The sequence below is a fragment of the Dama dama genome, chromosome 5 (genome assembly GCF_033118175.1).
Source record: "Dama dama isolate Ldn47 chromosome 5, ASM3311817v1, whole genome shotgun sequence".
NCBI classification, from domain to species: Eukaryota; Metazoa; Chordata; class Mammalia; order Artiodactyla; family Cervidae; genus Dama; species Dama dama.
In genome coordinates this window covers 65698026-65725181 of record NC_083685.1, presented here as the reverse complement: position 1 = coordinate 65725181, position 27156 = coordinate 65698026, and the positions used below count along the sequence as shown (strand labels likewise).

At 44.3% G+C, this 27156-nt stretch overlaps 1 protein-coding gene across 2 annotated transcripts in view; it reads right to left on the bottom strand.

The window, feature by feature from the left end:
* The window catches only part of TMEM131L (transmembrane 131 like), a 172080-nt gene that overhangs the window by 66215 nt on the left and 78709 nt on the right, over window positions 1–27156 (bottom strand). For both annotated transcript variants that reach the window (XM_061142535.1, XM_061142536.1), the window contains exons 4-7: window positions 18776–18844; window positions 14532–14655; window positions 13366–13482; window positions 12436–12546 (exon numbers count right to left, since the gene is read on the bottom strand). In XM_061142535.1, coding sequence (XP_060998518.1) covers window positions 12436–12546; window positions 13366–13482; window positions 14532–14655; window positions 18776–18844 — 421 coding nt within the window. The remainder of the gene's footprint in view (window positions 1–12435; window positions 12547–13365; window positions 13483–14531; window positions 14656–18775; window positions 18845–27156) is intronic.

The following is a 27156-nucleotide window of genomic DNA, read 5'->3' as shown; positions in this document are numbered from 1 at the left end:
GGGGGCATGTTCTCCAAATTTGGTGGCTGTAAGGTTGAGAATGTAATACTCCTACGTGTCAGAATTCTAGATCAAGAGAGACTTGGTGTTGACCTACTGAGACTCCTGAAGCCCCAGGGAACCCACATACCCTAGCGGGAAGGGGTGGGGGCCAGGCTGGGGCTGCTGGAGCTCCCCAACTGCACTCAGGCACAGAGCACCTCTCTAAGACAAAAGACAAAATAAGCAGTCAGGGAGGACTCCAAATTCTCTGCATGTTAACTCACAGTCCAACATAATCTGATACGGGACTAGAGCCTCCAACTTTCATGTTGTGCCAAGGACTGAATCTCTGAATTTTAAATTTCTCCCTGAGAGTTTTCATAGTAGAAGAGAGTTGATACACAAAAACTTTTTAAAGTGATAAATGCATTTTAGTTATGTGCCAGAAACTAGGTTCTAAGCTTTTTTCCATGTATTAATTCATTCAACAGCTATAGCACTCACTCCTAAGAGGTAGCACTATTATCTGTATTATAAACTGAGACATAAAAAGGTTAGGTAATCTGGCCAAGATTACTCAGAACCAAGACTTTAATCCAAGTGGGTTTTAGAATTCACTTTATTTACATTATACAGCTCTAGGATGGGGCATCTGTACAAGGCTGGAGTTATTTTTTTAATTGGAATATCTTAATTCTGTTATTTGATCCTCTTTCAAAGCTCTGGTGAGCTATATTGGATACTCAAAAAGAATCTGGGATGGGAAATATGAGGACATGAACTTTAGGTTCAGGATACAGAGGGGCTTTGGAGCAGATTGCTGATGAATTATCATGATGCATTTGAGAGCTTCCTGGGGCAAACTCAAGTGTGCACCCCAGTGGTCCACAAGGAACAAAAATGAGGGTTGGTAAATCGATGGGAGAAGGAACAGGCTCAGAAAGGAAGGTGTATGGCCACAAGCAGTCAGCTCATCTCTGTATCGGGGGCAGGGTTAGGGGGAGGCTTAACCACAGGTAAGTCCAAAGTGCCAAAGGTACAAAACCGAGGAGCCAATGGAATAAGGAAGTTAAACAGGAATACTCGTGCCCCTCTGTCCCAGCCTGCCTGCCCCTCAAAGCAGAGGCAGTCACCTATTGGTGGGCCAGACGACAGGCAGGCTGACAGGGTGGGGACTCTCGGAAGAGCTGGTTTCTTTCCTCCTCTTCTCTACATCCTGGGGAAGGGTGCTTGTCCTGGATTCAAACATCCCTTCCACAAGAGGAAATGCAGACGGCCAAAAGGCACGTGAACAGATCACTGCTAATCATCATGGGAATGCACATCAAAACCACAGTGAGGTATCACCTCACACCTGTCAGAATGGCTATCCTCAAAAAGACCACAGATAACAAGTGCTGGTGAGGATGCAGAGAAGAGGGAACCCTTGTACACTCTAGGTGGGAGTGTAAATTGGTGTAGCCTCTCTGGAAAACCAGGGCTTCCATGCTGGTTCAGATGGTTAAAAAAAAAAAAAAAAACCCACCTGCAATGCAGGAGACCTGGGTTCAATCCCTGGGTTGGGAAGATCCCCTGAAGGAGGGCATGGAAACCACTCCAGTATTCTAGCCTAGAGAATCTCCATGGACAAAAAAGCCTTGTAGGCTACAGTCCACGGGGTTGCAAAGAGTCAGACACAACTGAGTGACTGTCACATACAACGTAGAAAACAGTCTAGAGGTTTCCCAAAGAACTAAAAACAGAATTACCATGTGATACAGCAATTCCACACCTGGGTATATATTTAAAAATACAAAAACACTAATTTAAAAAGATACATGCATCCCAATGTTCCTAGCAGCATTATTTACGACTGTCAAGATATGGAAGCAACGACAGATAAATGGATAGAGTAGAGAATACTAATCAGCCATGAAAAAGAATGAAATTTTGCCACTTGCAACAACATGGATGGAGATTATTGTGCTAAGTGAAGTAAGTAAGAGAAATACAGTATGGTATCACTTACATGTAGAATCTAAAAACTACAACAAAGCAGTGAATCAGACAAAAAAGCAGCAGACTCACAGACATAAAGAACAAACCAGGGGTTACCAGTGGGGAGAGGGAAGGAGGGTGGGGTAAGACAGAGGTAGGAGGTTGAGAGACAGGAACCATTCTGTCATATAAACTAGACCACAAGGATACACTGTACAGCATGGTGAACATAGCACTATTTTCTAACTATAAATGAAGTATAACCTTTAAAATGGTGAATCACTGTATTCCATGTACACGTGTAACTTACATAATACTACACATCAACCTTTCCTCAACTTTTAAAAAAGTCCCTTCCAGTGGGCCACACCAAGGTCTACCCTTGGGGACAGGGAGTTAGCAACTCTGGCTCTCTTATGTCAGCTGACTCAGGAGAATATGGCTTATCAGTAAAATAAAGAAGGCATTTTAGTGTTCCAGCTTCTGATTCTTATCCACCAGTCAGAACTCGAGGGAAAAAGTGCTATTTATTGGACATGTTCAAACCTTCTAACAAATGCTTCTAGAATATTTGAACATAGTTAATGTTGTCAGGACAACAAAAAAGATTCATTACCTCCCTGGTAACTCATTTCTTAAGAGTCTGCCTGCCAATGCAGGGACACAGGCTCAATCCCTGGTCCAGGAAGATCCTACACGCCTCAGGGCGACTAAGCCTGCGCACAGCAACTGCTGAGCCAGTGCCCTAGAGGACTCGCTCTGCAACAAGAGAAGCGGCCCCACGAGCAGCCCACTGGCCACGATTGGAGAGCAGACCGCGCGGCAGCGAAGACCCAGCACAGCCGAAGGAAGTCAGCTAACCGAGAAAAAAAGACTCCTCTCATAGCTTTGTCAATAGCTGAAATCGTACTTTCTGGCCTTTTAAGGTGATTTATTCAGTCCTTAGGGAGGCCTGGCACACTGCAGTTCACAACTGAACAACAATTCAATCCTCAAGCATTTATTTACTACAAGTTACGTGATGAGGCTCTGTGCCAGGTGATAAGAAAAAAAATACTGATTAGAACATGACTGCTTCTCCTAAGGTGCTTATAATCTTAATGAAGGAAAACACACACAAACAAAATAACTTCCTGCATATTGTTCTTGCTATGATAGGGGTCTCTCAGGTTTTTCAGTAAGGAGTTAGTCAACTCTCCCAGCAGGCAAGGAAGGGACTAAGCAAATGCTGAGTTAATAGAGGGACCAGGAAACTGTTCTAGAACGGTGTTGTGCGCTGCCGAGAGAAGAGACTTTAGAGCTGCATGGGGCTGCTGGGTGGGGCTGGGCGGAGAGCGGGCTGACACCACACCCGCACCTCTGGGAATCTTCCTGGGCTCCACGGGGATCCCTCATGGCTGCTACTCACCAACGCTCTATCTCTTCCCAAACTCCCATCCACTGAATCATTTTCACTGGAGGCTTCAATGAAAAAAAAAATTTTTTTCTAATAAAGCAATCTCTTTGCTTTAAAAGCTATATTCTCAGGTAGGTAGGCAACGGCATATATTTTCCTAACATACAGTAATAACTCTCCAGAGGTGGACAGCCTAATGTTATTTAAAAAAACAAAAAAGATAACTTTTATCAGGCAAATTAGTGTCATTAAAAACATGATTCTACCCAGACTGTTTAGGAATTCTTAACTATCACACCCAGAAAAGCTGTGTATCTCATTTAACTAATTATGTAAGATCTCAGGAAAACACAGCAGCTACTGAGGCCTTCAACCTTTCCCTGTTTTTATTTCCCAGCTCCAGCTCCTGGTTCAGACCTTCGCAACTGGTGAGAGAGAAACCCGCCCCTTTCCACTTCTCTGCCAAACTGTGGCTGGTCCTCCCTCCCCCCAGCACAGCTGACAGCTTCCCTTGCGCCCGGCCACACTCACTTGACTGGATCAGCACCTCGGTGGTGGCGAGGCGCAGGACTTGGGGCGCCCCCCAACCCCCAGCCTGGCCCCGCGGCCCAGCCCACACCTGTCCCGCTGGGGGGGGGGGGGGGGGCGGCCAGGCACAGGGCCCGGCGGCGGCATGCGCCAGGCTTAAGTAGGCAGGAACGCCAGGGCTGAGGTCTATTAGATACCACCCAGAGCATCCAGAAATAATCTCCGCTTTACACAGTGCAGTAAGAGGACACCGTGACGGGGAGGGCGCTCCCATCACACAGGCACAGGAGAGCTCAGAAGGGAGGTGACAGACGTGCCCCTTGCTCCCCTGTGCTGAGGCACACTGGAGACCGGGTGCCTATTTCTAATTTTTCACTTCTCTGGTTTCCTGTGCTTTCTTAAAATCACGCTGTAATTTCTTATCGTCACGATCTCCCTGTGAGAGAATTCCATACTATGATACCACCTCAGGACCCACATATAAAGAAAAAGCACTTTTGGTGGGAACTGTGTGTCATCGGTTTTCCTCTACCTTTAAAGCCTCTCTGTTTCCCATATTGCCTTATAATTCCATCTTTAACAATAAATATTATTTTACAGTGATTCCAATAATAATAATTTAACTCTCTGAGACAAGGTCATTGTTATAGTGACCTTATAAGCCAGATTCTAAGAGAATGCTAATTTTAAATTCTTTTTTACCCAAATAAATCACTAAAATGCTTCTCAAATCTCAATGGCTTGGATCCAAAACAACACTAAAGAAAAATGTTTTAAAAAAAAACTTCTTTGGACTTTCCTGGTGGTCCAATGGTTAAGACTCCGTGCGTGTACTGCAGGAGGCACAGGTATAATCCTTGGTCCAGGAACCAAGATCCCACCTGCCACATGGCAGAGCCGAAAAACAAACGAATAAAAATAGAACTCCTGCTTTTTCGGGAGCCTAACACAACTCTGTTTACATGTTACATCCCAGTATACACTTTATAGTTATAATCACAGAATGCAATCTAGCTTATATTCTGCCATCTGCTTGCAGACTTTTCTACATAGCATCATAACTGTCATTTGGAGCAATGACTTAATATTGTACTATGTTGACACAGTTAAATTTATCAACCCTTTTTCCCACTGTTGAGCCTTTAAGCTGTTTCTACTGTTTTTCCCATTATACAAATGCTGCAAAAATTTTTTATCTGCATTTATCTTTCCTGGAACATGAATTACGAAGTCAACGATATGAAAATCATTACCCAGGGAAACATTTAAAGCAAACTGAGCCGGGACTGCCAATCCTAGCTGTGTCCTCAACCTCCATCAAGTAACCTAAACTCCAAAACCATTCTACAATTTCTAAAATAAGAATTTTAATACCACCTGCCCTGGTAGTAAATCTGTAGAAGGTCATCTGGTTCATGTGGCAAAAAGGTGAACGTACACAAATCTTAGATATTATGTCAAGGTGATGTGCTATTTGGGGCTCTTAACTCGGATGCCCACTGATCCATCTACCTAATAAAAACTCCGGGGGCTGCCCTTAATGTACTAACTACTGAGCTGATGCTGAGATTATAAAAACGAAGGAGAGACAGGCCTGGGCCCAGAGAGCCTCATGGTAGAGCAGGGGAAGGAGGCAGCCCAGAACACTCAGTGTTGAAGCAGGCTTGAACCACATGCCGAGGGACCAGCGCAGACGTTAGCCCAGGGATCTGACAAGGAAGGGATAGTGGAACTGGGCCTCAAAGGATGGAAACAGCAGGAGAGCTGGAGTCAGAATGGGAAAAAAAGCTTGTGAATGGGGAGACAGACTGGAGAAAGGGGAGACTGGCTGGAGAAAGGGATGACAAGGGCTGCAGGCGTGAGCAGTCTGTGAGGCCAAAGCTGAAAAGAGCAAGGTGGTATCTCTGAGGATGGAGAAGACGCTGGATCTGGGGGATGAAGGGCCTAGGGTGCCAAGTCAGGATGCTTGTGCTGGGTCCTGCAAACAACGGGGACCCAGCAGGGCAGTGACCGGGGAGAAGAGCTCTGTCTACGGGGACATCACCAGCCCATGTGGCAGGGGCACTGGAGGCAGGAAAGCCGGACCGGGGCATGATCCAGGTGCCAAACACGGACAAGACTGCAACAGAAGTGGAGTGACCTGGGAATCTCACTGAAACCCACTGTCACAGTGACATCGTGTCCACTAGGAATGCTCACTCAATAGAGGTCAAAACAAATAAAAGAGAAGGACCAAAGGAAAAGGCAACTTAACCCCCTGTGTCGGCCGACTCTCTTCCCCCAGAGCAGACACGCATGTGCAGCAGAGCAGCTGCAATGTACACCCTCCTGTCCCCTGAACTCAGCCACTGCTAGAGAACTCCCGGCCGGCACCAATTTAGATAGAAGACCAATCACACAAACACTCTTGGCTTCAGCATTAGAAAGTGAGCCATTCAATCCAGTTTGACTGAGCCGGAAAAATGCAAAAGTCAGATATGAATGGACACACACAAAAAGGGCCAGAATGAGCTCAATACTACAAAAAAAATTAGATAACCTAACAATTTTTCATGGGCACCCTAGTTTATTCCACAGGATGAACAGATTTTTTTGATATTTCAAAAAACAAACTGAGATCTTAAACTCAGGCTTTATATTAAGAGGGCAGAACCAATTATAATCTATATAACATTATAAATATTCATACTATTTTCCCCCCATTCATAGAAATAAGATCATCAGTTCAGTCGTTCAGTTGTGTCCGACTGTTTGCCACTCCATGGACTGCAGCACGCCAGGTTTCTCATCCATCACCAACTCCTGGAGCTTGATCAAACTCATGTCCCTAGAGTCGGTGATGCCATCCAACCATCTCATCCTCTGTCATCCCCTTATCCTCCTGCCTTCAATCTTTCCCAACATCAGGGTCTTTTCCAATGAATCAGTTCTTCGAATCAGGTGGCCAAAGTACTGGAGTTTCAGCTTCAGAATCAGTCCTTCCAATGAATATTCAGGACTGATTTCCTTCAGGATGGACTGGTTGGATCTCCTTGCAGTCCAAGGGATTTTCATGAGTCTTCTCCAACACCACAGTTCAAAACCATCAGTTGGTGCTCAGCTTCCTTTATGGTCCTACTCTCACATCCATACAGGACTACCGGAAAAAGTATAGCTTTGACTAGACAGATCTTCGTCGGCAAAGTAATGTCTCTGCTTTTTCATATGCTGTCTAGGTTGGTCTAGCTTTTCTTCCAAGGAGCAAATGTCTTTTAATTTCATGGCTGCAGTCACCATCTGCAGTGATTTTGGAGTCCAAGAAAATAAAGTCTATCACTGTTTCCCCATCTATTTGCCATGAAGTGATGGGACCAGACCACCTTACCTGCCTCCTGAGAAAATCTGTATTCACATCAAGATATAACAGTTAGAACTAGGCATGGAACAATAGACTAGTTCCAAATTAGGACAGAAGTATGTCAAGGCTGTGTACTGTCACCCTGCTTATTTAACATATTCAGAGTACATCACGCAAAATGTGAGCTGAATGAAGCACAAGCTGGAATCGAGACTACAGAGAAAAATATCAATAACCTTAGATATGCAGATGACACCACCCTCATGGCAGAAAGCGAAGAGGAACTAAAGAGCCTCTTGATGAAAGAGTGAAAAAGTTGGCTTACAACTCAACATTCAACTAAGATCATATGGACATATTTTATTTGACCATTTTCCCTAAATGCATGCTCTTTTAAAAATGGAGGGCAAAATATCACACAAAACCCTTTTCAGGGTACTTAATTATACTCAGTGAACTGAGGTTGGGCTCTGTCTTGGGGTTTTACAAATCAAGCAAGATACAACGGGCTCAGTGGGGAGCTCACAGGTCTGTAAACAGACTGAAGGAGGGGATAAGCTTCTGCTTTCATGGATTAGTTAAGCTTTCCTCCAGTTTGTATCCCTAAAATAAATCCTTTTTTTTTTTTTTTTTTTTTTAATTTCCCTGGCTGTACAGTGTATAAGAATCCGCCTGGGGACACGAGTTTGATCCCTGATCTGGGAAGATTCCACACACCTTGGGGCGACTAAGCCTGCTCACCACAACTGCCCGGGTGCTGAGACTCCTGAAGCCCATGCACCTAGCGGCCACGTTCCCCAACGAAGAGGCCACCAAAACAAGACACCCAAGTGCCGGAACAGAGAGCTCCCCTGCTCACTGCACCCAGAGAAAGCCTGAGTGCGGCAGCAAAGACCCAGCCCAGACGGAAAGTAATCTGTTAATTTTAAAAATCAAATAAATCCATGATTTTTAAAATTGCATGATTTAAACTTGATTTTGTAATAGCTGACTACATCTTATCTTGGAAGATAAGACCAAGTACTGCCTGTCCCTCTAAGTGAGGCAGCATGTGGTAAGCTACAAGGAAAAGTGAGCTGACGTGTTCTGACTGCATGAAACTTCTGGCTGCTACCTTAGGAAGCAAGTTTAAGTGTGAGCAAAGACCCTATCTGAAAGATCCAGGACATATTCATTTCTGCCTAAACCTTGCTCTTTAGCTTCTTTCCACCACATACGCCATCCCACTCCATCCTGAAGAAGATTCAGTTGTGAGCAATCCCTCCCACACATCCTACCCCTTTGAGCGGAAATGACTTCCCACCCCAGATGATGGTTTCTGGACAACAGGAAGGAAGGAGACAAGAACAGGTGGACAGAAAGAACATCAAAATAAAGACACTCCTTTCTGAGAAAGGACAGCTGGCAACCTTTCAGCCATTTAAAACAATACAAACACATTTTATGTCTGTGGTTCAAATGCAAAAATACTGTAATCAGGACTTTCTCTGAGGAATGCCATAAGTAAGTCTAAATTTTGTAGGCTCTTTTGTTTCCAGGTGTAGTAAACCTTGAAAAAAGACTAAAATTTCTTTTTCCGAATCACCATAAAAATGAAAGAAATTTAGTGATTTTTAAGAGAATTTTTTTTATATTTAGATCTCTGAATACTAGGCTCTAACAAAAGATCAGCCAAAAAAACTGAGCTTTATCTACAAACTCTTGAAATGTATTCTACAGTGTCACATCAGAAGAGCAGGGTCACTGTGCTGTGTTCACTTGCTCTAACATTTCCTGGAAAATTCGAGAATATCTAACAACTGTTTGCTGACCAAAGGAGGAGGCTCAGAAGGTGACTTGACTAAACTCACAGATCCCAGTACAGATGAAAAGGAAGGAGAAACTCTACGGCTGGGAATGGAGCCGAAGCTGACAGATTCAAGGACGAGCCGAGACAACCCAGTGGGGGACGAACTGTCTGTTCACCAGAGGTACTGGGACCACGGGAAATGCACGTGAAAAGAATGAACTCGGAACGCAAGCTCACGTTCCACGCTAAAATGAAGTCAAAATGGGCCACAGACCTCACTGGAAGAGACGAACTTTAAACTCTTAGAAAAAAACATAGGAGTAAATCTTCAAAACCTTGGGCCTCGCTAGATATGACACTAAAAGCATAAATGATCAAATAAAAAATAAGTAAACTGAGTTCATAAAAATTAAAAATAAAAAGACAACCTACAGAATGGAAGAAAATATTTACAAATCATGTCCTGATGAAAGTCTAATATCTATAATATATAAAGAACACTTACATCTCAACAATAAAGACAAAAAACCCAATTTAAAAATGGGCAAAGGATTTGAATACACATTTCTCCAAAGAAGATACACACATTACCAAAAAGCAAATGAAAAGATGCTCAACATCATTAGTCATTAAGGAAATGCAAGTAAAAACCACATGAGATATCACTTCACGCCCACTAGGATGGCCATAAAAAACACAAAACAAAATACAGTAAAAAAAAAAACAAGCCTTGGCAAAGTTGCAGAGAAACTGGAGTCCTCATATATTGTGGTAACATTATAAAACAACGGAACCACTTTGAAAACAGTCTGATGACTCCTCAAAGTGTCAGACACAGAATCATCCTGAGCCAGCAAAGGTTTACCTCTCCACATATACCCAGAGAATAGAAGGCATGCGTCCACACAAACTTGTCTGTGAATGTTCACTGAAACAGTCTTCCTAATAGCCATAAAAACGAAAATGAATTAAATGTCCACCAACTGATAAATGTTTAAACAAACTGTGGTGTATGTCTATACAATAGTGTAGTATTTGGCAATAAAAAGGAAGGAAAGATTGATGACATGAATGAAACTTGAAAACATTTTGCTAAATCAAAGAAGCCAGTCACAAAAGACCACACAATTCATTTACACGAAACGTCCAATACAGACACATCTATAGAGACAAAAAGCACAGTAGTGGCTGCCACGGACTAAGGCAGTGAAAACGCTCTAAAATTAGGTTGTGAGATGGGGTGATGGTTGCGCAGTTCCGTGAGGAACTGGGGAGGCACTTTAAGTGACTGAATTTTGTGGGATGTGAATTATCTTAATAAGAGCTATTAAATATAAACGAAAATGCAAAGAAGGGAAAAAAGAAACAAAGAAAAGTTTCATACCAGCCAGAGCAGAACATAAACCAAGGAGGGCCCCCGCTGTGCTGGCCACAGGGCACGGAGCAACAGCCACCGCGCCTGTGCTTGCGGTGGGGCCTGCAGGGCCTTCCCGGGCCCCTGGGACAGCAGGCTCAGGCTGGGCCGCGGAGAGGCCGCGAGGGCCCCGTCTTCTCGGGGCTTCAGCTGCACAGAGGGAAGGAGACACGGTACGGGATCGTCTCACGGGATATGAGTCCTCACGGGAAAGGGCGCAGCTGTCATTAAGTCTGACCAAGCTCGAACCAGAACGGGAGAGGCAGCAGGGTCCCTGGAGCGCTCAGTGAGAAAGGGTGGTGCGCAGGCGCACCCAGGGGACGCCGGGGAGGGGCGCCGGCGACGCGGCGGGACCGGCGGCGGGAGCGGCCGTGAGAGCAGGGGCGCGGAGGCCCACGCGGGCCGCGGAGGCGCGCTGGCCTCCCAGACACAGCCCGTGCCGCTCGGGAAGGGGCTGCTGTGATGCCCAGATGACGAAGGCCCGCATGTGGGGAAGGGCAGAGGCCGTCAAAGCAAGGCAGAGCGGATGACAGGCAAGCTCTCATCCAACCAAGGCCTCTCTCCGAGGCCCCTAATTCCACGTATCCTTAAATCAGCTCCATTAACTGAGGAAATCTGAACACCCGCCTTGCTTTTAATGCTTTTATCACCATTAACACGGCACCAGGCATTCAGAGCTCTCACTCACAGTCAGCACAGAAACCTGACCCATCATAGCTCCCTCATCTCCGGCCACCGAAGGACGTCCCAAGATAAGGCTGAAAGTGCTCATAGGAAAAGCCTTCGCTGTCAGCACATGCAAACTGAACTTTCTCTAGGCTTTCCAAGCCCTTACAGAATGCAGGTCAGATCAGCGCAGTCTCTGGCCTAAAACCTTTCAGTATAGTCCACTGATTTTAGGACTTAAAGCAAATCCAAATTTGCAAATTAAATCTTCCTTACAATGCTGAGGAAGGGCTATTTCATTTTATAAAAAATGAAAATAGGAGTAATATTTTAAATCCCTAAGAATAACATGTTTGGTGGCAAAGTGCCTAGACATTACATTATAGGTAAATTAATTTTTCTTGTCTCCCCACTGGAATGAGAGCTCCATTGAGACAGAAGTGCCAGACCAATACCTGGCCAAGAGCAGAGGCTCGGTGAGGCAGATGGTGAAGGAAAGCCTGGATACCATGACCTACAGAAGTCCAAGCAGTGGGTTTTATTTATTCACTGAACGAGTAGTAGTAGTGAGCAGTAGTAGCAGTAAGGAAGTAGCAGTAAGGAGTATATAAGTAGCAACATATGTTGATATATATAATATCATATATAATATGTTGAGTCAAGAGCTTTTGGAATGTCAACAGTTGTCCACACAAGGAAATATAAATAATCAAAGGGAAAAATGGACAACTCTATAAGCTGTTCATGAAGTGTACATTAAAAGAATTTTAAGGTACTATTACATATACCTACTAAGACATGGAAAACCTTTCTTTCTGGTGAGCCACACCCAGGCAGGACTGGAGGCAGGTGGGGAGGGAAGATATTTGCAGGAATGTCATTAGTGGTGACCAGGGAGGCTCTGGCTTCCTGAAAAGCACTCTGGCAAGATTAACAAGCTATACAGAACAGTGCAGTCTTTAACTACAGAATCCTTTTTACAAAATACACCCCAACGAAATAGGTAGTCCAAAAGAAAAACAAAGCTGTACAATACGTACACCATCTGATGACAATAATGAAAAACTGGACACACTGCAGTGCCCAACAGGACTATGCAAACTATGAAACAGCAACACCATGAACCACGCCGCCGTCACCAAGAAGTGTACAGACTCCTCTGACACTCTGCACACACATGTTATTTCCGTGTGTACCAGGGTTTTCCCCCAAAGCAGAGCATGTTAAAACTCCCAATTCTGACTATGTGAAAAGAGCTGTTGGTCCTCTCCATCAGACACCAAAATGTAGCGGCTACAAAGCTGGGTGTTTACCAGCATTCAAAATAAACGTACTACTAAAATCACCTGTGTTTGCGAAAGCTGAACGCTCTGGACCTGTGGAAGCAGAAAGTAAGCATTCAGAAGCTGCTCTGCAGACCCTTTTGCAGAGACTCTGCGAGTACCAATTCCAGATACCTGCAGAAAAAGAAAAAAAAAAAAACTGAGTTTCGAAACACATTTGACACAACACTGAAATACTTTTCCAAAGGAAATCTGTGTTCATCAACTTGGCCTTCAAGACTATTTATCCAGTTATTATACTCATCTCTGTCTACTTAAAAAACTGCAACAAAAGTTGCTGTATTTAAGCGGAGTGTTTCTCACTGTAGCAAATCTTTACAGAAATAGATAGCTTTTCTGATATGGGACAACAGTTGAATGGAATTCAGGTAGACTTAGCCACAAAAATGCTAAATCTTGGCACTTAAAGATGTCACAGACACCACTCAAAGATTTCTGACTGTTTTTGTAAACAAAAACAAAAAGACTCCTGTCCCTTGCCCCCCCCGCCATAGCTTTGTTACAACAGGGAGCCCCTGAGGACTGGCCTCCAAGCCCACAACCAGAAATAGTCCTCAGCCCAGGAAAGGAGGGGGCAAGAGTCTCAGAAGCGCTCAGAGCCTCCAGCCCTGGACTGCTTGAGGTGGAGGTCGTGAGCTTTGAAACCCCACTGTATTTTACACTAGAAAACTATACAGCGCGTTTCTCTGTTTTGTTCCAATACCCTTTCGAGATCCAAGGTGCGTTCCAGTCCTGCACTCTACAGGGAAGACAGCTGCCCATGAGCAGTGCAAAGAGGCAGGCTGGTGAGCTGAGCATCAACTAAGCAGCCTTATGTTTGAACGACACAAAACCAGGTGGCATCATTTCCAAAAGGCTTTTTTTCCTTTAATATCCAAACACCTTCATTAAATGAGCAGCCAAATTATATGACCAAAAGAAAAAGCTACTTACATGATAAGAGAGGACTCCATGTGAGGAGGTATTAATAAATAAAGAACTTTCAATGCTTCCTTCTTCAGTGGGTAAGAAAATAATTCTGAAGGAAGTTTTCCCCATTGCTGGAATTACCTGAAAGAAAGGCACTTCTTTAGCCACTTGGAATGGCCCTTCTTTGACAAATTATCTTTCACAGATTTTTTTTTTTTTTTTACAATTCCAGATATTGGCATATTCTTGCACCCTTGATTTATACATATCATGGATCCCTGAGAATATCCAAACAGATCAACACCCAAAAATCTAAAAGAAAATATCAAAAATACCGTGGACTTAGGGCAAGACTGCTCTCAGCCTGGCTGGAGTCACGTGCCCCACATCTTTCCTCTCCCCTTCTCTTCCTCATCCTCGTGTTCGAGGGCCAGTATCTACACGGTTCCACCTCTACTTAAGTAACAGAACCACCAGTGTACAAACATGCTGCTGCTTAATAAAAGCCAGGGACAGCGTTCATCTGGACAGACTGCCCAGATCTGGACAGATCTGTTCATCTGGACAGATACCAGGCTCCCCCTTACACCACTTCCTGAGTCCCAGTATTGATTTTAAGAAACGGTATCACATAAACATAGTAAGGAAAATAAGTAAACTCTACTAGTAACCTGGATTTTCATTAAAAATTAAAGGTAAAGTGAATTACTAAAATTAAAACTATTAGAAGACTAGAGTTTGGAGCTCTGTGTTGATGCAAATAAGCTTCACAAGGAACCACTTGCCCTCTCTTAGTCCTATACTAAGAAAACAGTCTAGTAGGCTGGCCAGGTTAAAAGATCTCCACTATAAACTTGACTAGTTACTACATGCTTCAGCATTTGTAGTTATCATGAGACAAACAATATTAAGTTTCTTTAACTATGAAAAAGTCATATTGAATACACACGCATTACCACCTAGTTTCAACTCTTTAAACTTTTCTTTCCACGTCAGTATCAACAGCCACAAAATTATGAATCTGAACAACTGAAAAAATAAATGCTAAAGCAAACACACAGAAGGAAAGAGCTTGGGTAGCAGAAAACGGAGAGACAGGCAGCAGAAAGTAAAAAAACTGCAGGCCAAAGAAAGCAAGAAAAGCTGGCAGCCCGCCACAGCTTAGCTCCCAAGAGCTGGTCCACACTCACCCTGCAGTGAACGGGAGGCACATGGAAATGTCTCGCGGCTGTAAACACAGAATTCACCACAACCTCACTCTCCCTGCTTGGGTTGTAAGCATAGAGAATCTTTGCTGCAGGCTGTCCCAGAAACCTAGGTGGGGAAGAGAAGAAAATGCAAGGGTTAGAAACAAAATATCCATCCATTCATCCACCCATCAATACATATACACAATCTAACAGAAAGCTGTTGATCTTTATTACAAAGTTAAAAACAATCCTATTGCTAATAGAATAATCCTACTGTTAATTCTATCCACAAAGAGTCCAAAAAACTTTTTTAATTCTTTCTTTTGTAAGACATTTATGCCAGCCCATAGCAGCATGCCACTGATTTTTGTATTAGAAGAATTCAACCCTTCTAGGCCATTATTAAATAGGCTTCCCAGGTGGCGCTAGTGGTAAAAACACCTGCCTTCTAATGCAGGAGACATAAGAGACTGGGGTTCAATCCCTGGATAAGGAAGTTCCCCTAGAGGAGGGCACAGCAACCCACTCCAGTATTCTTGCTTGGAAAATCCCACAGACAGAAAAGCCTGGCGGGCTACAGTCCAGAGTCGCAAAGAGCCAGACACGACTGAAGCGACTTAGCAAGCACAGGCTGTTAAATGCTTGCGAAAAACACCTAGAGGGAACTAGGTACCTGTCTGACATGGGTCTCTAATTTGAATGAAAATATATTTAGAAAAGAAACTGTACTCATAGAAAAATCCAATTTTCTTAGGGTTCATTTACTGAGTAATAAATTTAAATAGACTTTTGGGGGGAATGGATTTTAACTAGCAAAGAGACTTTATTAAGTCTTATAAAAGGAAACTTAATCATTAAACACCATTCTTCTGAGAAAACTGAAAACTCTGCAGCACTTTCAGCTTTGGCTCTTATCCATTTAAATCATGAGTCTTTCAAAAAACTTTAATGAAAGCTTTGGCTCCTCCATCCAAAATATGCACACAAAAGTTTTATATATACTTTCCATGACCCTCACAGTAAGAGTTTCTGTTCTTCAGCAAACACCCTAATCAGGAAACCCTGGTGCCAAATCTTTTCAGCAAGATCTCTGTCTAGAAGGCGGTCGGTCTCTCACAAAGAACTGCAAGAGGAAAGGGACTGTTTTCTGGCCTACCTACCTGGAGCTACCTGCAAGATTTCCTGGAATCATTTACTCTGATCCCTGCCACCCAATACCAAAGTCATCTAGTTAAGCGTTGTGATAAATAGACAGCCAGTAAAAACTTCACCGAAGTCATCTCTCTAGTTTTAACACCCTCAGTGGCAGAGACCCAAATAGACAGTTCTCATCAGTATGGCCCAGAAATAAAACTACATTTCTAAATTCAGCAAAAGACCATCTACATTATACTTGTGCTTCTCTGATTTTGTTCCAACTTCTCTGACATTAAAAATGTGTGCTTTAGGAAAAACTAAATGCATACTCTTTCTCTTACAAACAATGGGGTTTCCAAAATACTGTATTTGCCATCAATTCCTTGAAGTTTTTCTTTCAACTTTTCCTCCTACTTTTCATCACAAGTCTTAACTGAAGGCTTAATATGTTCAATATGTATTTTAAAAGTCCTTAACAACCAGTAACAAATAAAATATATATCAGTGTGATTAAAACTTTGATTTCTTTAGAGTGTTCTTAAATAATGCAACTAAAAATTTTCTGTACTATCATATATAGCAGGTCACCTCAGAAAGCCCTAGGTCAGGAGTACTGGGCTCGTATCTGCCTTTTTCTTCAATTAAATTAAATTAAAACTTCCATGATTTTAGGTTTTTCAGTGAATAATCTGAATCAATCAGCAAAGTTACTAATACTTATCTCATTCACATTGTTGCATATAAGATTTTTAGTTTCAAAAGATACAAATGTCTCCAGAGCAACACAAAACTGCCATGTTGCAGAGTCCAGTAGCTATGTCCCCCAGAAACCTCACCAGACCTAACAGAAAATGCTGGCCAAAACCTAGTTACCACTGTGCTATTTTTATCCTATTTTTTTTTAAACTCTATTTTTAAAAGTGTCATGAGGATAAGAATTTCCTTCACAAGTGACAACTGGAAGATACTCTATTAATTTAATACTACAAAAGAATGATTAAAATTTCTTATGAATGATTAGCACTTTTAATCTCAGGACCAGAAGAGTATTAACCCTTAAAATAAACCCTAAGAAGCAGGCAGAGGGTAACAAAATAACATGATCCTCATTCTGTATCCTAGAGAGAAACCAGAGCTGTGAGAAGGGATGAGGTTTGCTCAAGGTCAAGGTCAAAATAAACAATAGCAAAACTTGACCTAGGGCAGAGAAGAAATGAGGAGAACGTGCTGGTTAAAGTGTGTCTAATGCCTGTAAATTGGGCCATTTGTTAGAAGTAAGATAAAACCTGACTAATTTTTTTAATGCTCTGATTTGGGCTGTATTTTGTTATCATTGAATGACTGTTTTAAACTTTAGCAAAAAATAAGGTTCCCATAACCACATCCTAGATCTCAGTTATGAGAAAAATAGCATAGCACATACTGGCTTAGAAATCAAGATTTACTGCCACTTCTAGTGAAATAACCAATAACCTTGGGGAAAAATGCATTATTTCTCAGCACAAACATATGAGCATCTATAGTACATGCTCAAATATAGAGATATTTGGAAATAAATCTCTCTCTTTCAAATAACACCTATCTCCACTATCCTTCCAGGATTGATATAAGACTCAACTCACAAGAGAGAAGATTGTATTTTAGAACTGTAAACTACTACATAAACAAAACTGAATCATCCAAAGGTGATTCAAGTCTAAAACTTAGTAAAACATTTCTTTTCAACATGACTTAACAGCTATCAAAACCGGAAACTGATGTGCAGAGCTAAGGAACATATGCAGACAACGCATACACCCGTGCATGGGCACTGGCGGCAGGACTTTTATATTGACAGAGTAACTATACTTATAGGCAGCCAGTGTCCCATGAACTGGAATTGCTATCACAGTCTAACTGTATTTACTACTATCCCTCTTACGGTATCTACCAATCTATAATATATAAGTAGGTCCTGCATTAAGAGTTCTCTTAACCATACTTTGACAGAAGCAAAATAATCTCTTGGAAATTGAAACTGATGAGGTTTTATTATAAAATCTCATTCTTTACTTAAGAGTAAAAATATAAGAATTCAAAAACAAAAAAGCAGACGCCTAGAATTTTGTAAAATCAGCAAGTTCCCTTTGCACTTTTTTCACGTCTTCCTTTTAAACACTCTCCTTAAAAAGTTCAACAATGTACTCCTAAATTTAAAATTCATTATTCTTCACTGCAGCTCTGATCTTTTGACGATCAGAAGGAAATGGAAGAAGGAAACCAGATGAATGAAGGACACACCAGGAGAGCACCACTAACTCGCCCCAGATGCTCTCCCAACACCATGGTTACCTCACTCACATAACTTTTTTTTGCAACTCAGAAAAGTTCTTCATAAAGCTGATGTTGCAGGATGCTAAAACAAGCAGAGTTTTTAATCCTGAAACACTCTTTTACTTCCACCTTGAAACTCTACATGAAATTGAATCTATCCACTACAGCAAAATTCTACATCCAGTGAGTCTAACACTTCACATCTTAAACTTCACTACAACCAACATGAGTCCTAACGTTCCCTCCTGAGAACAACTTCATCCTTCTCTTAATTTCTGAGTTCCCAAATCAGTCCCTCAACTGACACTCAGATCACCCCCTTCATCTCATGGTTCTCAACAAGAGGCACTGTAAGGAATTACAGATTCCACTTTGTCTTCCCCACCTGTTCCCAAAACCCCAATCACAATAACTAATGCATGTACAATTTTGAATCCCAAAGCACAAGGATCAGTAAAAACAAGTGAATAAGTGAATCTAATTTTAAAAATTCAGAAACCATTGATATGTAGAGTTTTTCATTAAAAAATAACCTGCTTTGTTTCAGAAAAACAAGGATGTAATACCACTGACTTAAATTATAAGACATATTTATTAAAAACTAAAGAAAGGACTAAAACAACTCTTATACTCTCCTTTTCACAAGAAAGTTCCTTTCAACAAGTTCTAGGAACAGTTATCTCTTGATATTATCTATTTAAAATATATTCAGTATCATACATACATTAAAAATATCCTGAAAGTAAATAGTGTAAGTAATAAATTGCTAAAAATTATAAGGAGAAAATACTTACTGAACTCCAAAATCTAGAACTGATGGCTGAAAATGTAAGCCTTTTCCACTAAATAGCTTGTCTGAGAAGCTAAAAAGAAAAGAAAACACAGATTAACTTTTGTTTGTTATATGCTTTTGTTGAATGCCAAGTTAAGAGGCTATACACTTAGGCTGATAACTCTCACGAGATATAATTTTACCCCCTAAAACATGAGTTTGAGCTAGATCTTAAATGGTAAAATGTTAATAGCTAAATTATTTGAAGTCTAATATAATTCTATAGCTGCAAAAATTTAAGTTGCCAACGTGTGTCTGACTCTTTGCTACCCCATGGACTGTAGCCCACCAGGCTCCTCTATCCATGGAATTCTCCAGGCAAGAATACTGGAGTGGGTTGCCATTTCCTTCTCCAGGGGATCTTCCCGATCAACCAGAGTCTCCTGCTGCACTGGCAGGCAGATTCTACTGATGACTACTGAACCACCAGGGAAGCCCAAGATACTCTTAGATTGTGGTTAATACACAGTTTTTATAAGCATTCAGATAAAAATGGAGATAGATTTAATTTTGAATGGGCTTCATTTCTCGATGAATTCAGGAAACATATCTATTTTCACAAGCCCCAAATCAAGAAAAAACACAGGGATGGGAATTGAGGGTAGGGGGCTGGAGAGGGAAGGAGCTCTGCCTTCTACTTTCATCAGATTAGTTATAACAGGAAAAGGACTGGGAGCAAGGGTTGCCCCTTCAGACTGAAATCATCACCAAGGCTGTATCTTTAAGATTAACAAATCAAATAAAATATCACACAGCAGGTCATATTTTGAGCAGTTGTTAATCATTATTATGATTTCATTTTCCTTCAGAATCAAAACCCAGAAATTAATATACCCAAAAAGACACATTAAAAATAAGCCATAACAATATATATGAATAAAGACATAAAATATAAAAACTACATACAAATATATAACATATATAATATAACATATGTGTGTGTATCAAGAAACTATCAACTGCCATATAACTTTTTAAGTAATTTTTTTTAATCCGTTTTAAATCTAGCAGTGTGTACATGTTAATCCCACACTCCCAATCTGTCCCTGTCCACCACCTTCCCCTCTGGTGTCCATAACTGTGCTCTAAGGCTGTGACTCTGCTTCTGTTTCGTGAATATTAATAAGTCCATTTGCATCATGTTTTTAAGATTCCCCATATATCACATATTTGTGTTTCTCTGACTTACTTCAGAGTCATACAACATCTTAAAATCCATGTATTCCAAAAATACTTAACTTAGAGAAGCTCCTAAATGTAGCACACATAGCTGTTTTCAAAGAGTCAAGTTCTCCCAAATAACAATCTTTCCACTGTCTCCTCCCACCAGAAGCCCAGCACCGAGCACTATCCAGAGGCTGGAGTGGACATTCGCGTCCCACACCTGCCGGCCCACAGCACTGCTGTGACCTGCGGCAGGCCCGGCTCCCGCCCGTCCTGAAGGCGCCAGAGTGCAGAGACCAGAGACCCCGTCCACACCCTCAGCTCCGGGTGAGCCCTGGCTGCAGCCTCTCTTCCCTCCCCTCTTCTGACTGGACCTAAGCTTCCCTTCCTCCAGCCTCTCCCCTTAGAGGCCTGTCTCCGTTCTCTTATCTGTGTCTCCTTTGTTCTACATACAGCATCACCTCTATTAATAATAAAGGTGACACTTTGGTCTCCCCTCTGCCAACTCTTTCCTTGTGTCCATGTCAAGAGGTATCTATTTACTGGGTGCTCTCAAAGCCTAAAAGGCCAGGACTAACTCCATGATTTGCTTGCAAAAACAGGCCACAAACACATCCAGCTGCCTCCAGAAATGTTTTGAAAAGCCACAGGAGGCCAATGGTCATAAAGAGTTGCCAACATCAGATGCACCAGAGTCACCCCCACTACAGACCGAGCTGGCCAGGGCTCAGCATTCAAGAAGGAAAAGAAAACAGGCAACTTCACATGCCAAAAATTACCTTAGAAAAGTCAGGCTAATGTATTAGTAAAAAGTAAAAGAGTCAATGACAGTCTATCTCACGCCTCGTATACTGAAGGTGAATTTATCGTCAGATTTCGCACACAGCTTCTGAATGAAGACGAGCTTTGGAGGATTTAAGTAATTCACCCAAGATCACATAGCTACTGAGGAAGAGCCAAAACTCCAATGCAGATCTGTCTGGCTCAGAAACATGAACCCTGTATGGAGTTCAAGTCTATCCAAGTTCCTGTGACCTCCCCAAGGAACCAAGGTAGTCTCGCCTGCCAGGAGAGGAAGAGGCTTTGGAGCCATGACTATCTAGTACCGAACAAACTGGTCACTTAGTATCCGTAATATGAAAATGACAACAGTGTCTGCCTTATAGTTATCAGGAGGTTAAAATGAAATAATGATGTCTTTACGTCATGCCTGGCACATAACGCAATACCTATCAGATCGTGTTACTAAGAGGATGACTCTCATATAACAGAAAAGGCAATGGCAACAGATGGAGAGACCAGTTGAGCTTGGAGCAGAGAGGACCCTGGGATTTAGAAGTCCCAAATGGAGAAGTAATTACCTGTGAATAGAACAAGTGAAACAGAAACCTGGGCTGTCTTATACCATGAGTTTATGAAAGCGCACAATCAGGAAGTTCTTCACACCCAATAAAAATAAGACATTTAAGGGTCAACCTAAAGCAAAAGCGTAGAAACAGCCATAATTTCTCTAACTTCAAAGAGGTCAGAGATCTTAGAATGGAGAAGTAAAACCATGTCAATATTTCTTCCAAAAGTCACAGAACAGATACATCTTTCTCATTTGGTCAGTTTTAGCTCAACTTACTTTTACAATGTGGAAACTGGATTAAGTTACACAAGGAGATGGTGGGAAAGGACAGCCCACTTTGCACCTATAGCAGGAACACGGCACAGAGCCAAAACAGAATGGAGACTGCAAATCGAGGCGGGGCTCTGGTCATGGGCCCCCTCGTCCACCCCCACTGCTTCTGCAGACGTCCACCCCCTGCAAAGAGCCACCCCTTCCCTCCGCTGCAGGACATGTGGACAAGGAATTCCACACATGCTTTTTTGAAAGAATATCTTTGCCTAAGAGTATTTGACTTTAACTTCTCTCTTTTTTTTAAAAAAACTTTGGCCATCATTTATCTCTGTATATAAAATAAAGAAACACAGTTCAAAAAAGTGACTAATATGAGAGGGAAAAATTTCCCTGGAAATGAGAAGTGAATGAGAAGGTCCCAGCCAAGAGCTCCTATGTGATACAAGGCTTGTTCTCCTCAGTCTCCACCTCAAGGGGGATGGGATGGGGGTGGGGGCAGGGGGAAGGGATGGGTGTGCCAAGATACTTAGAAAAGGGTTTAGATGTAAATTACATCCTAGGAAAATTATACCCATCTGCCAATATCAGGCACACCCTTTAAAAAATTCAGCCCAGTAACAGGTATAAAAATGAATTACCTCTAAGCAACTGTTCTGGCCATTCACAGATGTTACCTCACCAAGGTTCCCGACTTGGGAACGAGCATCAGGGCTCAGGGGCTGGTTCCAGTCTAGCAGCCCCCGGTTCAGAGCACCCGGCTGCATGGGGTGGGAGGCGCAGCCAGCTCAGAGGAGCCCCCCCTCCAGATCATGATGCAGGGGGCCAGGCTCACGTGCCAACAGGCAAAACTCACAGATCAAGCCAGTGCAAAGACAGGGAAGGAGAAACTTCCTGCAAGAGTCATGAAAGGCTTCCAGGCTGAGGCTCCACGGACAGCTATCCTGGAGGTGCCTCCAGCCAGGCCAACAGCTTCAAGAAGCACCGGTCACTCTGGAGAACGCCATCTGAGCAGCTGGGGGCTCCAAGCAAGCAGCAGAGTGCGGAGTGCAGAGACGAAGAGGGGGTGCAAGCAGGGAGGATGGAGCGGGCGGATGGGGGCAGCCCTGAGACGGCTCCTGGACCCCGAGGGTAGGAGAAGCACATGGGGTCTGCGGGGCAGGGGCCTGTGCCTGACCTCCTCCTCCAGGTCTCACTGGTCTCTGGGAAAACCGCCGCAGCCCACAAGCGGGTGGGGGCTGCCATCCTCCCCAACCAGGGAGGAAGGAGCCTCACGTTCCAGCAGGGATCTAAGAAATGGTGACTACGGAAGGGGGGGGGGGGGGGGGCTGCCTGGTGGTCTACACCCCTAAATGGACCAGTTCTCATCTGCTCTGAAGCCCCGCTGACTACAGCCAGCTGCCTTTTATAGCCAAACTCTTTCAATGGGGGGGCAGAGAGAAAGAGCACTTTTTTTTTTTTAGGTCAACCACGACAATGGCTTTAGGCACTGGATGAGGATGAAAAGGTTGCAGCGGTCTAGATGCTGAGGTGTTGAGGAAAAACACGTTATGCTAATGAGCTCCTTCATGAGCCACTTACTGGGCTGTTTTTCTCTTAAGAAGCTGAGCACCTATTCAGATCCCAGAGCTGGGAAACCTCTGGGAAGGTAGGGATCCCTGCACTATTAATCTCGCTGGGCCCTGAGCAGGAAATAGGGCTTTCTGAGTCAGCCACCATCCCCAGGGGTCCTAGAGGAACTCAGTACCGGCCCTCCATGCAGTGGACTGGCACGCGCCCTGTAGGGAAGGAGGAAGCCCCAGCCTCCTGCAGCCCCCAGTCAGACGGGCAGCCTCAGGGCAAGACCTGCCGCCCCTACCAGCACCGCCACCCAGAGGACTCCTGGGACCCATCCGTCCCTATCCGAGGGCCTTCCCTGGAAACACAAATGCCCAGGGCTGCCTGACTGATGAAATGAGTTCTGTAACTACATGAGTTATAACATCATAATCATGGTGCTACCAGTTGCTTTCTGCTTTAAATTTAAAAAATACTTCTCCCCATAAGTTTACCAAAAGGGAAAAATATGAAATACACATGCATGTCTACTTAAGTTAGAAATGTCATTCTTCCTGGTAAATTAATTAACTTGCAAGCAACCACTTAAAAATGGAGGCAGAAACCCACATTCTTCCCCATTAAGTCCCCACAGAGGGAGAAAAAGTCATTTGGTAGAACATGATTTTCCTAGCTGCTTCTTTTTTTAAATATTTATTTATTTATTTGGCCACGCCAGGTCTGAGTTGTGGCAGAGGGATCTAGCTCCCTGACCAGGGATTGAACCGGGCCCCTGCAGTGGGAGCACAAAGTCTTAGCCATTGCGCCATCAAGGAAGCTACCCAGTTTCTTCTACTAAAAGGCCTGGGCTTCACGGTCAAAGCCGAGGGACATTCTTGGAGCAACACCAACAGCGGTGTATCGGAGGCGCCCTCACTGACAAGGCTTCCCTGGTGGCTCAGACAGTTAAGAATCCGCCTGCAACGAGGGGGACCTGGATTCGATCCCTGGGTGGGGAAGATCCCCTGGAGAGGGGAATGGCAACCCAGTCCAGTATTGTTGCCTGGAGAATTCCAAGGACAGAGGAGCCTGGTGGGCTACAGTCCGTGGGGTTGCAGAGTTGGACACAACTGAGCGACTAACATTTTCCCTGACAAGAGATCTGGGGTTGTAAGCCACCTGGCTCATCGATGGTCAAGCCCTCCAAGGCCAGGACCAAAGTCCTCCACGCCATTCTGTACCGTGAGCTGCTGATGACAGTCTCCAGCCACAGAGGAGGTGTTCTTCTCTCAGGGATGACCCCCGGCTCCCAGCCCCATCCTGCCCTGCCCGCCCCAGCGTTTTCACTGTCCCCTTGCCCGCACCTCCTCCTCCGCTTCCACACATGGAACTCACAGTCCCCCACTTGGGCAGACGCCCGGACGCTCCACACCTGCTCCAACCCCTCTTCGGCCCTTCGCAGTCAAGGTGCCGGTGAACGTACCAGCGGCAGCATGCACATTTACTGAGCACTTACAGCATACAGGATGCTGAGCCAAGCACCGGGGCATCCCACGGATACCCGTGCACCCAGTGGAGACCGTTACTACAACCTGCGAAGGCCCATTTGGTGGCTGGTGGCTGAAGGGGCCTGTGAGCAGTGCCCAGAGCCCCTCCCCATCTGCCTCCCACCCCACTTCTCTCCCACATCCCGCCCCTCCCTCACTGAGGCTGCTCGTGCCGAGGTCACCAAGGGTAACAAGCTGGGACCTGAGTGCTGAGCTGGCCCGCTCCCTCCGCCAGCTCCTCCTTCCCGAACTGCCCTTCTGTGGTTTCTGGAAGTCTGGCCCAGCCTTCCCCGTCCCCCTCCCCCGCCGTGGCTGCTCCCGCTCTGCCCCCTCCAGGCCCTCTTCCCCTGCTCACCCCTCCCAGGCTCACCCATCACCAACAGTGTGACGCTCCCATACAGACATCTGGGTTCTTCTCACTGTGCCACATCATCAGAGCTTCCTTACCCCGTTCACAGATTTCACCCCTTCTGGGCTATTTGCACAAGGGCCAGTTCCAGGTGACCCTGGAACAACACTGGGGCTCTGGGGCTCCGCCTCCACACAGTCACAAGTCTGCATGTAACTTTACAGCTGGTCCTGGGGATCTGCTCCACATTCTCAGTTCTGCACCAGAGTCAACCAACTGTGGCTCATGGAGTCCGTATTTATAGAAAGAAAGCACGTTTAAGTGGACTTGCGCAGCTCAAACTCGAGTTGTTCAAGGGTCCGCCGTCCTAGTTTCAGTGGCCCTGCTTGCAGCCAGGGGGCCAGCATACAGCCCAGACTTGGGCGGATTCACCTGCCCAAGGCGGCGCAGCGGGCGGTGGGAGGCGGGCGGTCCGGGGTAACGAGGACCACAGCCACGGGGTGGGCAGGGGGTCCCGGGGTCATGAGCACATGGCCAGCGGTGGGCAGGGGTTCCCGGGGTGACAAGGATCACGGCCAGCGGTGGGTGGGGGTCCCGGGGTAACGAGCACATGGCCAGCGGTGGGCAGGGGTCCCGGGGTAACGAGCACACGGCCAGCAGTGGGCAGGGGGTCCCGGATAACGAGCACACGGACCGCAGTGGGCAGGGGGTCCCCGGGGGAATGAGCCCCACAGCCAGCGGTGGGCCGGGTCCCGGGTAACAGGCACACGGCCCGCGGTGGGCAGGGGGTCCCGGGCAGTCTCCTTCCAGGACACACTCTGGCTGTGGGTCTAGGTATTAAGGCCCCTTTCTGCTTGTTTGTTTTCTGAGCCAGGTTCTTAAGACTTCCTCGAGATTCTGTCAGCTGCCCAACATCTCTTCAATAAATTCCTTTTCTGCTTAAATCAGCCAGAGCCGGTTTCTGTGGTCTGACTGATTCATTTCCCAAGCCTGTGCATCTGTGGCCTGGACTCCTCTGAGCTTCTGACTCTTGTTTCCATCTGAGGCAAGGCTATCCTGCAGATGCCCCCACCCTGAGCTCAGCATCTTCCTTGGTCTCCCCAGCAGTTCACAGCACTGTCTGCCCATCCTGGTGGGCGACAGCCAACCCGCCCAGCCCAGAGCTCCGCAGCAACGGCGACATCGCCCCACTTTCTAACTCCACACAGCCAATACTGACAGATACCCTGGGACCCACACGCTGACTCCATGCAAAGCGGTCCCCTCCTTCTGGTCTCACTAGCAGGACCTTACATTCAAAAGTTGTTTGATTTGCACATTAAAGAATTTTAAAATCCATAATTGGATTTACACATTTAATCATATCACAGTCCACATGCTGTAAAGAACTCCTTTAGTCAAGTGGTTAAAGAGCCTTGTAAAAACCTATAAAGGAAAAGGCTAGTAATTAGCTCATGTTTCCTATCCCTGGTCCAACTTTCTCTTTATGGCAAAGCATGGCTTCTCATCTATGATTTGAAGATTTTCCATCTTTTCCCAGACTACTATATGTTAAAATAATTAAACATTATTTTTAAACCTGCAAAATACAAAATACATTTTGCACTCTTTTTCAGCTCTAAGACAAGTTAGCATGAAAAAGTAATTCAGTCCTAGATGTCTCCAGCAGTAACAGTCTTGACCAAACGCTACACATGAGCCAAAGCAGAAATTCACACAGACGATAAGTGAATTGGAGACTGGGAATGAAGGTCTTCTCCTCCTCCATCACAGGTGGACCAAATACGTTTATGGAATACAGTAGCTATTTTCCAAAAAAAAAAACTGACTTCCCAAAGTGCCCAGATAAATTCAGATATTAGTAATCTGAACATGAACAAGCTGTTTTTTCTTAACTGAACTACTGTTGACTTACAATACTGTTAGCTTTAGATGTACAGTGAGGTTATATATATATACACACACATTTTTTTCAGATTCTTTTCCATTATAGATTACTACAAGATACTAAGTATAGTTCCCTGTGCTGTTCTGTAAATTTTTGTTATCTATTTTATATATAGCAATGTGTATCTGTTAATCTCATACTCCTGATTTATCCCCTGCCCTTTCCCCTTTGGTAACCA